Source organism: Bison bison, unplaced genomic scaffold (assembly GCF_000754665.1).
Source record: "Bison bison bison isolate TAMUID 2011002044 unplaced genomic scaffold, Bison_UMD1.0 scf7180017864066, whole genome shotgun sequence".
Taxonomy (NCBI): Eukaryota; Metazoa; Chordata; class Mammalia; order Artiodactyla; family Bovidae; genus Bison; species Bison bison.
The window spans coordinates 3,621,634-3,635,009 of NW_011494638.1; the positions used below are offsets into that span (position 1 = coordinate 3,621,634).

The 13,376-nt window shown below is 37.0% G+C and overlaps 1 protein-coding gene across 1 annotated transcript in view; it reads right to left on the reverse strand.

Moving 5' to 3' along the window:
* Positions 1-12,222: 12,222 nt before the first annotated feature.
* The window catches only part of PRTG (protogenin), a 167,221-nt gene continuing 166,067 nt past the window's right edge, over positions 12,223-13,376 (reverse strand). The window contains exon 21 of the mRNA XM_010836842.1: positions 12,223-13,376. This exon is cut by the window's right edge and continues 21 nt beyond it. Coding sequence (XP_010835144.1) covers positions 13,079-13,376 — 298 coding nt within the window. The 3' untranslated portion in view covers positions 12,223-13,078.

A 13,376-nucleotide genomic window follows, 5' to 3' on the forward strand; every position in this document is an offset into this window, starting at 1 on the left:
ATCAATTTCAGAACATTCTCCATCTCTCCAAAAGAAACCTCATACCCATCAGTGATCATTTCCCATTCACTACGAGCTTCCAGTCCTTTGCAACCACTAATCTACCTTCTGTCTCTATAGATACATGTTGCTCTTTTAGACTGCCTTCATTCACTTAGTATTAAAAAAAAACCTCATGCTTGCTATAGCATTTAACAGTACTTAATTCCTTTATATTGCTGAATAAAGTCCATTGAGTTAATATACCACATTCCATTCATCCAGTCATGAGTTGGTAGATATTTGTTTTTTTTTTCCACTTGGGAGCTATTATAAATACTGCTGCTGTGATTATGCCTGTACAAGTTTTTGTATGAACATGTTTTATTTCTTTTGGGTATATACATATAAGGACTGAATTGCTGGGTCATATGATAACACTATGTTACTTTCTGAGGAACTGCTAAACTAAGTAGTTTAGAGGCTATACCTTTTACATTCCCACCAGCAGTCTGAAAGGGTCCTAATTTCTCCACATTCTTGTCAACACTTGTTATGATCTCTTTAGTCATCCTAGTAGATATCGGGTAGTAGCTCATTATCTTTTTGATTGGTATCTCCTGCTTATTGTAGCTTTTTCTCATATACACTTCTCTACAGTGTGGAGTTCTGTAACTCCACACTGTAGTTATTTTTTGTGTGTGATGTCTTAAAGATATTATCCCACCATCTTCTTGCTTCTTTTATTGAGAAATCTTCTTAGTGAAATCTATTAATCATTTTTTCCCTCTAACTTCCTTTAAATTCTTATCTTTGTCTTTGATGTTCTGCAGTTCACCAAATTCACATCTTGATGTGGGAGAAGAAAATGGCAATCCACTCAAGTATTCCTGCCTGGAAAACCCCATGGACTAGAGCCTGGAAGGTTACAGTCTATGGGGTTGCAAAAAGTCGGAAACAACTTAGCAACTAAACAGCAGCAGTAGAGACTCCTTTGCCTAGAAAAGTTTTTTTTATTGTTTGTTTTGTCCAGAGTTCTAGGTTCAGTTCAGTTCAGTCACTCAGTCATGTCCAAATCTTTGCTACCCCATGAATCGCAGCACGCCAGACCTCCCTGTCCATCACCAACTCCCGGAGTTCACTCAAACTCAAGTCCATCGAGTCAGTGATGCCATCCAGCCATCTCATCCTCTGTCCTCCCCTTTTCCTCCTCCCCTCAATCCCTCCCAGCATCAGAGTCTTTTCCAATGAGTCACCTCTTCGCATGAGGTGGCCAAAGTACTGGAGTTTCAGCTTTAGCATTATTCCTTCCAAAGAACACCCAGGGCTGATCTCCTTTAGAATGGACTGGTTGGATCTCCTTGCAGTCCAAGGGACTCTCAAGAGTCTTCTCCAACACCACACTTCAAAAGTATCAATTCTTTGGCGCTCAGCTTTCTTCACAGTCCAGCTCTCACATCCATACATGACCACTGGAAAAACCATAGCCTTGACTAGACAGACCTTTGTTGGCAAAGTAATGTCTCTGCTTTTGAATATGCTATCTAGGTTGGTCATAACTTTCTTTCCAAGGAGTAAGCGTCTTTTAATTTCATGGCTGCAGTCACCATCTGCAGTGATTTTGGAGCCCCAAAAAATAGTCTGACACTGTTTCCACTGTTTCCCCATCTATTTCCCATGAAGTGATGGGACCAGATGCCATGATCTTCGTTTTTTGAACGTTGAGCTTCAAGCCAACTTTTTCACTCTCCTCCTTAACTTTCATCAAGAGGCTTTTTAGTTCCTCTTCACTTTCTGCCGTAAGGGTGGTGTCATCTGCATATCTGAGGTTATTGATATTTCTCCTGGCCATCTTGATGCCAGCTTGTGCTTCTTCCATCCCAGCGTTTCTCATGATGTACTCTGCATTTAAGTGAAATAAGCAGGGTAACAATATACAGCCTTGATGTACTCCTTTTCCTATTTGGAACCAGTCTGTTGTTCCATGTCCAGTTCTACCTGTTGCTTCCTGACCTGCATATAGGTTTCTTAAGAGGCAGGTCAGGTGGTCTGGTATTCCTGTCTCTTTCAGAATTTTCCAGTTTATTGTGATCCACACAGTCAAAGGCTTTGGCATAGTCAATAAAGCAGAAATGGATGTTTTTCTGGAACTCTCTTGCTTTTTTGATGATCTAGTGGATGTTGGAAATTTGATCTCTGGTTCCTCTGCCTTTTCTAAAACCAGCTTGAACATCTGGAAGTTCACGGTTCACGTATTGCTGAAGCCTGGCTTGGAGAATTTTGAGCATTACTTTACTAGCGTGTGAGATGAGTCCAATTGTGCAGTAGTTTGAGCATTCTTTGGCATTGCCTTTCTTTGGGATTGGAATGAAAACTGACCTTTTCCAGTCCTGTGGCTACTGCTGAGTTTTCCAAATTTGCTGGCATATTGAGTGCAGAACTTTCACAGCATCATCTTTCAAGAGTTCTAGTTTAGAATTGTGGAAAACAGAACAATGACTACTGGAGTCGTTGGACTGGAGAGACTTTGCAGATATTCAGACTATCTCCTTTTGATACAAAACCTTTATGGTATTTTTGTGTATTGTAAACAATGCATTTCATACATTCAAGATTGTTATAGTCTGTGTGCTTTCACTATTGCAAGAGTCCTTAAAATTGAATGTGAGATAATCATTTTCTTCTTTTACTCTCATTAGAGCCTTTGATAAAATTCTGAATACAACTCAAGACTTTCTTAATATGAAAAGAAAGACATCTTGGTGTAGATTTTTTTATTTTTAGACTGAGCATTATGCTTCCTGAATCCAAGGATTTCATAAATTTAGTCATATTCTTTTTGAAAATTGCTTAGCCTTCATTCTTTCACTTTAGAATGACTGTCAGATATATGCTGAATCTTGTTTATTTCTATTTTCTATTTATCTGTTGTGTTGCATCCTAGACAATTTCCTTACATCTTCCAGTTTTAGAATATTCAATGTAGTTGATATGCTATTAAATGGATTTTCAAAAATTCAACAACTATTTTTTTTTTTGTAATTTCTGGGAAATCTATTCATTTATGTTTTTAATGTACTTGTTCCCTTGTGGCTGAGCTGGTAAAGAACCTGCCTACAACGCAGGATACCTGGGTTCAGTCCCTGGGTTGGGAAGATCCCCTGGAGAAGGGAATGGCTACCCACTCCAGTATGGCCTGGAGAATTCCATGGACTGTATAGGCCATGGGGTTGCAAAGAGTCAGACACGACTGAGTGACTTTCACTTTTCTTATTTTTTGATATAGTTTCTTGTTCTCTTATGTTTGTTCTCTTATGTTTTCTTTCTTTCATGTCCTCCACAGTCAGCACAATGTCATTTCGATAAGCTGCTGCTGCTGCTGCCGCTGCTGCTGCTGCCAAGTCGCTTCAGTCATGTCCGACTCTGTGCGACCCCATAGACGGCAGCCCAGCAAGGTTCCCCGTCCCTGGGATTCTCCAGGCAAGAACACTGGAGTGGGTTGCCATTTCCTTCGATAAGCTACTATTCTATTTTTCAGTTCCCCTTTCATTACCCAAATTGGGAGATTTTTAAAAAAATAATTCAGCTATCTTACAAAGTTTGTTTGGGTCATATTTTACCTGTTATTTCTAGATTTTTTAAGTGGAAGGACTTTCAATATTTCTCAATCATTTTTTATAATATTAAGAAACAATTTTAACTGAGTTAGAAATGTGTCTATCTGGATGAATCATAGCTTTTAGGCTATTTATTTCTAAGGTAAGCAGTCATCTACTGGAAAGGGAAAATTGCTCTTTCCTTGTTGCTATTCAATAAATGCCAGATGAAAACAATTCTAAGATGCCTTGCTGTTGTTGTTCAGTTGCTAAGTCATATCCGACTCTTTATGACCCTATGGACTGCAGCATGCCAGGTTCCCTGTCCTTCACTATCTCCAGAAGTTTGCTCAAACTCATGTTCAATGAGTCGGTGATACTATCCAAACATCTTGTCCTCTGATGCCCCCTTATCCTCCTATCCTCAATGTTTCCCAGCATCAGGGTCTTTTCCAGTCAGCTCTTCGCATCAGGTAGCCAAAGTATTGGAGCTTCAGCATCAGTCCTTCAAATGAGTATTTAGGGCTGATTTCTTTTAGGATTGACTGGTTGGATCTCCTTGCAGTCCAAGGGATCTGAAGAGTCTTCCCCAAGGCCACAGTTCAAAAGCATCAATTTTTTGGCACTCAGCTTTCTTTATAGTCCAGTTCTCACATCCACACATGACTACTGGAAAAACCACAGCTTTGACTATATGGATCTTTGTCAACAAAGTAATGTCTTTGCTTTTTAATATTCCGTCTGGGTTTGTTATAGCTTTTCTTCCAAGGAACAAGCGTCTTTTAATGTCATGGCTGCAGTCACCATCTGTAGTGATTTTGGAGCCCAAGAAAATAAAATCTGTCACTGTTTCCCCCTTTCCCCATCTACTTGCCATGAAGTGATGGGATCAGATGCCATGATCTTTGGTTTTTTAATGCTGAGTTTAAGCCAGCTTTTTCACTCTCTTCTTTCACCCTCATTAAGAGGCTCTTTAGTTTCTCTTTGCTTTCTCCCATTAGAGTGGTATAATCTGCATATCTGAGGTTATTGATATTTCTCCCAGCTCTATTCCTACTGCTTGGAGTTGACTCTATAATCATCCCATCGGAAGATATGAAAGCCATCACTTCATAAACTCAAAGTTTTCATTCTCTATCACCCAAAAGAAAAGTGAAAAGTAAAAGAAAACATGTCTTTTTTTCTTTTATTAACTAAGAAAAATTTTTATTTAAACTGTGCAATCAATCAGTATTTAGACAGCAGTTTCATAAACATTTTGACATTTAAACTTTTATTCATTTTTGGCATGACCTGTAGGATAGTATATAGACTATCCTGAGGATGGGAAAAGTAGTAGGCAATATTTACTATGATGCTAGAAAAAGAAAACAAACCCACATTATTAAGCAAAATATGTTTTAAGAAGACATTAAAAAGGTACATTCAAAATCAAGGCAAACATTTGCTTTCTTCATGCAATGGAATTCACAGAGCTGATCCCCTGAGTCAAGTATAAAATTAAAATAGCTCAGCTCTAGAGTCCATTAGCTAGTCTGCAAATGCTGCCCTTACAAGAAAATGGTATACAGAGTGAAAGGATCCAGAACACCCATGATATGAAACAATATACAGCTGGCTCCCACACTTTCATTTAATTCACATCTTTGAAGAAAATAGAAAAAAAAATCGCACATACACAGACATAAAATATCGTCCAACAACAGCAACAGAAAGACAAACTTAATATATGTCCTCTAGTCTACTGACAGGCTAAGGCAATGTGTGTGAATTAAGGCTTTGCAAACTTCTTTATCAGGCTCATGTTAAATCACTGGTAATCATTTTCATTTGCAAAAAGAATACAGAATGTGGTAAAAGGGAGAAAAATGTTTCAGGTAAAAATTTTTAAGTATTCTTTGCTGTTATTTTTAAAGATAGTCCTGAGTTCTGATAGTTTTAAATAAAAACAAACTTCTGTAACATAAATTTTAAAGATAAAATCTGTAAATTAAGACTATGTCTATATACCATGAACTACTTACAAGATGCAAACGAGTAAATCAAGAAAGGTGTTCAGAATCTCATGGATTATACTGAGTGATATTTGCTGGTTCAAGAAAGTTAGGGAAAATATTTTCTTTCTCTAAAAAAAGGTAATCATGTAATTCTTGTCAATAAGCCTTAAAGGTTGACTTGAATAAACTAGAATTAGATGCCAGTATGTCTTACCCTAAAATTTATTCCAAACAGTTTAAAGAAATTTGGAAATGCCCCATAATCTTGAAAAAGTAGATCTGTTAGAGAAGAATCCTAAAAATGCACTCTGTCCTTACCCATCTATCCCTCTGGGGATATTTGACTCTCTCCCTAAATCTTTAAAAGCCAAGATATCAAAAAATAAAAGATTTAAATTAGGGTAAGACAATTTCATGTTTAGTACTTTCAAAAGCACTGTAAATCCCCCTGCTCAGCATATAGATTTACCTACATTAAAGATGAGTGTTCAAATCCCTGTCTACATCTTTTATCCCCTGCTTTCTTCTGGTAGGTTGGTTTTTTTTTTGGTGAGTATACAGAAAACGAAAGCATTTTTCATTTTAGCAAAGGCAAATGTAATTGGAAAGGCTGCCAGGTAAAGAAAGAAAAAGCTATTAAGATATGTTTCATAGCTGAATAGAAATGACTTTAGGGTTCTAATTATTTATACTTTTAAGTTTTCAAAGTACCACTGTTTCATTCTGCACAACAAAGTATGGAATAAAAGGAACAAAAAATGAGTTAAGGATTTTTTTTCCTACCAATTTTCAAAATGGTCAAGGACTAGAATTTAGGTGTGCCAAAGACTAACATTATACTTGTTCTACTATATGATTCTCCTTCAACTTTTCTCCCTCCTATATTAATTAGGTTGAATTCAAATAACACCTATGCTTTTCAGATCTAACAAAACAGGGATGACTGGTTACAGGTCTGGCTTTTTCCAGTTAATAAATTTCTACTTAGATTTGCGGACAACAGGAAAATTACAAAAAATAAAAATTTAATTCTGAACACCTAGTCTAATAAAGAAGTGCTTGAATAGTTAAGGGCTCCAAAAAACCGCTCCCAAAAAACCATATCAGCTTTCACACTCAGTTCTGACTAAGAGAAACTGAAGGTTTCAAGGAGAAAAGAAGGGTGGTTAGGAGATGACAAAGAGTGAGTTATAGCCCCTCTAAACTCCTGTGAATAAATGGATGTAAGTAAGACAGAGTTCTCTCTGTTGGTTGGCTATGACTATGTGGACAGGTTGTGTTGACAGAGTGGAAGGTACCATGAGCCTAGGTAATTAAATATCATGTCTTAGCTGAGATAATGTATCACAGTACAAATACTGTAAATGATGCAGTTGGACCAACTTGGGTTTGTGTCTTGGCTAAGCACCACACTAGCTGTGATCTTTGGCAAGTCAGACATTTTAAACTACTTCCTGATCTCTAAAATGGGGATACTATTTACTCTGTAGAATGTAGCAATATGCATGGCCGAAGCATGTTTATGGCACATCACATATGCTCAGTAAATGGCACATCACATATGCTCAGTAAATGGCACATCCCATATGCTCAGTAAATGGCACATCCCTTTCTAAGGAATAGAATCAAAAGTGGCTGAAAAATGACCAGCACTCTTAACCTTACTCATAATATCATCACGGGCTCTACCTCTTAAAGGAGAAAGCTTTATCTTGTTCATTGAAGAAATGCTAAAACTTAGAACAGAATTATAAATTATCCTTCATATCTGAAAGAAGGCTTGATTGACATGACCTAGGAATCAGAACAAACTACAGCAGTGGAATCTAAAGCTTTCTAGGAAAAGGAACAACTGACATCAAAGAAGAATTACAAGAAAGAGAAAATTTCCCAGGAGTTGTACCTGCTGATAAGGTTAAGTGGAGGCTCTAGCTGAGGCTCATGGAAAATCAAGAAGCTGTATCAAATTGAAAACCAAACAGTGGCTTGTGAAGCTGAAGAAATAAGCCTGACTTAAAAGTCAGAAGGTGTGCATGTTGCAAAATGCTTTTAAAAGAAAATGAAGAATGAATTTGAGCATAATTCTGTTCATCTACTCTGAATTCCTATGTTTGAGGTGTTTTCCTCCACTCTACCCTAACAATCACTCAAGAGAAAAGGACAAAGCTCAACTATAATATGAACAGGTTTCAAAAATTTCTGATGAAATTCCGTAAAGTTAGAGCCAAATATTAGGAAACTGTGCTGTTAAACAGATGGAACTGAGATGTTAATTCACATATTCAAAAAGTTTAAAGTTGAATTGCTTTTGCAAGTGATTTGGAGAGAAAGCTTAATGTGTACATTTGATAGGCGATAAGCCAAGGTTTTCATACCTTTGAAATACTGAAGATCCCCAAGGGACACATGACTTCACACTTCCAATCTCTGTAATGCAATAGACATTTTATGGGGATCAGAGTTCTACAGAAATAATGTACCTGTTGTAAGCAAAATAATGGCCACCCACAGAAGTCCATGCTTAAATCCCAGGACTCTGAGTATGTTACCAGACAGGGCAAAAAAAGACACTAAGAATGTGATTAAGTTAAGAATTTTCAGATGGAGAGAGTACCCTGCTTTATCCAAATGGGCCCCATCTTATCAAGTGAGTTCTTAACATTCGAGAGCCTTTCCTGGTTAGGGTCAGAAAAAGAGATACGTTAATGGAAGTGGGTCAAGAGAGCTGCTATGTAGCTGACTTTGAAGACAGAGGGTGGGATCTACAACTTCTAAAAGCCAGAAAAGACAAGGAAATGAACTTTGATTTTATCCCATTGAGACCTGTGTCAGACTTCTGACCTACAGAACTGTAAGATAATAAATCTGTGTTGCTTTAAGGCCTTCTTTGTGGTAATTTATTATAGCGGTAGCAAGAAAATAATACAGTATTTGTCTGGTAAAAATGCAAGACTGTCATGTTAACCTTAAACACCTTCAAAAGCTTACCAGGGGAAATCGCCTGAGAAGATTAAAGCCTGCAAACATACACATTGCATTAGCCTGCAATCTTACGTCCTGAGCATAAATCAGCTTCACACAATTCTATGTATGTGTCCTTCTAAACATCAACAAAATTCACAATTAGACAAATGATTGTGTTTGGTGATCTCCAGAACCCTCTATTCTGTGCTCACAGAAATTATGACCATTAAACCAAAGCAGTTTTATCAGAAACCCACGTGGCAAACTGTCAGAAACAAAATCTACAGAATACATGTTTAGTCTTAAATCATGACTCTTTCAATATTCTGGAACTTTTTTTTTTTACATTCACTATTAAAATTTTACATTCAATGAAATACAAATGTATATGTGAATCATGACAACCACTGCTGAGGTGGAACCACATCTGGATATTCTAGCATTAAAAAAAAAAAACAACCTTTCAAATCCATCTTTTTTGTGAGACTCAATTGTCTCCAAAGGTGTCTTCATGGACCTGAACAATGACCCTGAGTCGTCAACATGGGCAAGCACGATGTCCTTAACAAAGCCAAGACAAACCAATGCAAATCACTGTCATTGTTCCCAAGGTTGGCACCACTATTGTTTGAAGCTAAGGCAAATAAAAAGCACTTCCCCAAGGATCTAATTTCCCTGATGTGCCAAAGCTAATTTTTTAAAGCCACTTAGTGGATAAAGTTGTGTTCTTACTTTTAAGCTAATCAAAATATACAACTCTGTATTTCATGAACAAGATATTTGTTTTACCCATGGTTCCACTGAAGTTTGAAATAGCAAGCTCCCTTGCTGCAATTAAAATATGTCAATTTACGAACAACTTCAAAGAGCACATCTATCAAAGAACAGCCACTTGAAAATTGAAATGATTCATTTCCTTGTTATATCCCATTGCTCCCCAGACATGAGAACATCCTTGTTATTAAGTGACTGCCTCAAGCCTTCAGAGTAAACCAGAGTAAATGCTTTAAGCAGGAGGAAGGCTACACAGGCTGATTCAGGGGTTGCCACAATGCCCCGCAATCGAAGAGCCTGCTGATATTTCTGTTGACATCTCACACTCAAGGTGCTTAGGAAAGTATCACATCATTTGGCAAAAACATCCTGTGGTTGAATCAGCAGATTCAATGGAAAGTCCCTTTGTATGCTGTTTGTATACAGACTGAGTTCTGGAGAAAAAAGTTTGGTTGACATAGAAACAAGAAACAACAGTTAAATGTACAACTAAATCTGCCTATATGTGGAGGAAACCTTAAATTTATCTTTGGTTTTTTAAAAACTTGCTGATAAAAAGCACATGAATTAAAACACTGATAAATACCAATATAACTGTATTGCTTTTAATTATGTAAACTTAGCCTTTTGATACCCTTTGCTACTAAAGCTAGAGTCTCTATCAGCCTCTAAATAAATTTATCTCAAATCTGCTCATCTTTACTTACTTACAGGCTAATCTATATACTTAAACGGTCTTTGGTATGAAAATACTGATGAGCAGAATCTTGTAATATTTGGCATAAAAATGACATGCATGTATTAGTATTTATAGCAAATAAGTCTTTGGAAAAGAAAATAGTTACTATTTGTATATTAGCCCCTTCAGAGTGAAACACCATGAAGTAACACCACTGTGAAAGATGAATGAGAACCTTCACATTTCAGTTACAATTTCATACTTAAGACTTCAAAGAAGCTAGCTTTGGCCAAGTAAAAAGAAGTCTTTGGTGTATACTAAATATCTTATTCAATGATACTAAAATATTTGTCTTTGGTGAAAAGATTTTTTTTCCTCTCCAACAAGTAGTTTCAACAATTTCAAAATGCCATAATACTGTATAGCTGAAGATTTACTTGCTGAAGAAAAAAAATTACACTTGAAATTCTTTGGAACTATCTGCTGGTGAAGAACTTTTAAATGCTCTGGTAACAATAAGGTAGTTAAAATACTAGTCTAATTAACTATAATGATCAATATATCCCCTATTATTCTGGGTTAGTAACTACTTGTATAAGCTTCATACCTATAGATGTTTCTAGTTAATTCAATTTGGAGGGAAATCATAGTTGAATTTTCACTCTCTACTGAAACTTCTTTGGTAACAAGATTATTATGAAAAAATCTTATACAAGAACAAAATGAAAAGGTGAAAGAGTAAAAAACATACTGGTAAATAATTAGCAAATAGTTACAGCCTAAAGATCTACAATAACTATGGGCCTATTTATCAAAAACAAAACAAAACACTTTCCTTAAGGACTTCAAATTATCAATTTTAGGCTTTTAAAATGACTCAAATGAATAGCCTCCTAAACAGGATGGATGATGTTTCAACTTTATAGATTTTGTTTGCCTTTTAAGAAAAGTTAAAAAAAAATAAAATGAACTCATTGTACTCCTTCGTTTTAGATACTGATAAAAGTTGGCCCCACATACTTTCTACTTACAAGCCCACAAAGATATACCCTGTCAATGTGCCCATGCTTCCATGAGGCAGCTCAAAAGTAACAAAATGTTCCCTGAGTACAGGAAAAAAAAAAAATAACACTAGAATAACTTTAAAAGGAGGTAGTATAAACAGGAGCTATAAAGGCAGGAGCAGCATTTTTCCTTGCCTCAGATTGTTCACCTAAAGCTCTGCTTTTTTGTTTCGCCACGAAGCCCATACTTAGATAACTAAATGGAGGACTGTGAATTTAGTTCAGAACTGCATTAACTGGCACTTAATGGTGGTCTGCTTCTGAGCACATCCAATTTGGCACAAAACTACAGATTGGAAAACAACCAAAAAATGTTGTATCACCAGATACTGGGAAAGAAGATGACAGAGATGGGACTATTATCCAATAATATTTTTTGTCTTTAGAACACCATTTAACATGACCTCATCCCAGTCTATAAACAAAGGTTTCAAGGGGGGTAAAGATTCCTTTTAAAAAGAGGCTCAAAAGTCAGTTCCAGATAATTTGAAGAAATATTTTTTAAAGGATAAGGGGATCCCCTCTCTACACCATGGGTTTAATTCTTTTTCATCTCCCACTGCTGGGCACCTAATAGGTTACAGTCTTAAAACTCAGAGAAGGCCTATTCTGTGTGGCTAAGTAAACAGTTTATGGATTTCAAACCAGCAAGAGGATTAACTTACTACTGGAGTTAGCATTCCTCCTTCACAGCATCAACACTGAAGGAAGATTAAACAGAGTACCAAATTCTCTTAAGAATTCAAGAAAATACAAACAAGTTAGTAGAGCTCAGAATACTTATCCCTAAACAAAACCTGTACGAAAACAAACCCAAATACTTTTATAAAATACTGTACATTAAAACAGTTATTGATGAAATCCAAGAAACTCTTAAGGCAACTTTTGGTACTCTTATCCTGAACAACTTCATGAATATTAAAAAAGTATAAGGCAAAGAACTTCGTAATATATAATGGAAGGCACTGTTGCCGTGATAACCTCAAGTTCATTTTACTGTCTACTGTTGCATTTACCCTCATTATTAATATTTAATGAAACTTTTTTTTTTTTTTTTACCCCTTTTGGGCTTCCCTGTTGGCTCAGATGCCAAAGAATCCGCCTGCAATGCAGGAGACCTGGGTCACCAAGCTGGGATTTATACAAAAGAAAACCATAAACTCTAGCTTATTTTCTTTAAAAATCTGTTTTCTGCAAGGCGTTTTGCAACTAATTCTGAAAATGTTGAGGATGCTTTGCAAACTAAGACAGTGCAGACTTTGGCCAACCGTCAGGCAAAGGAACAGGTTGAAAAGGCACGGCTTGCAGGCAGGCTGAGGTGTGGGACACAGCAGATATAGCAGTCGGACTCTAATGCCCACAACACAGAAGCCCTTGATATAAGAGGGTTCCCTGTATGCTACTGAACAGTTCTGTTCTCAGAAGAGAGAGACTTTTTTCTGTGCTGGTCATTCAGTAGAGTCAACAGCCCACTTTTCTCTTCTCAGTGGTTTCAGTCCTCATAGCTAAAGGTGTTAAATGATCCAAACCTCATGCAAAGGTCAGTTTCTTGTTATTGTTTTAACTCAGAGCTTCAGATAAACATTCTTACTCACCTACCTATATGACTCCTTGGATCACACACATGACACATACAGCAACTGAAAACAAAACGCTACTAGGAAGTATCATCGTTTATGCAGCTGAGATCAACTACCACAACGAAAGAGGTAACCAAGTTGTCTTCTGAGTTTGCCCTCTGGCAAACTGAGGTAGATAGTCAGCAAAGGGGCTTTCAAAAGTCTTCCCTTTGCTCCAGTGATATATTTTATAATCCAGTCAAACACCTTGACTGTCTTTTCACATTGCTGACAATGAAACATTCAAAATACGTGAGCTTAAAGATTTAAAAAAAAAAAAAAACATTCAAAAAGGTGAGATACCCAATAAGATACCAAGATACCAAGAGTTTCACAAAAGGCTTTGGCTCCCTGTTCATTGTCCTTCGAACAGACTTAAAGGTGAGAATACCTGGATGTGGCTTTTCTAGATTGGAAAATCCTTTTTCTCAAAGCAAAGCCTGGCAGGGGCTGGCTGAGAAACTGAAGAGGAAGTTTGCTCAGCACCCGACCGCACTGCAGTCTCTTCACACTTTCTCACCAAGGGGTCCCCACCCAAATCGCTGCCGGTGAAGGAACTTGGGGTTAGGGGTGTGGTACTTATAACTGAGGACAGGTGTATTTCATCATTGGACTCGTGGGAGAACCTTCCAGAATCCCCAGTTTCGTGGCTGCCTTCACTGTTGGCTGAATGCTCAGTATCAGCTGCAACAACAAAGGGTCTT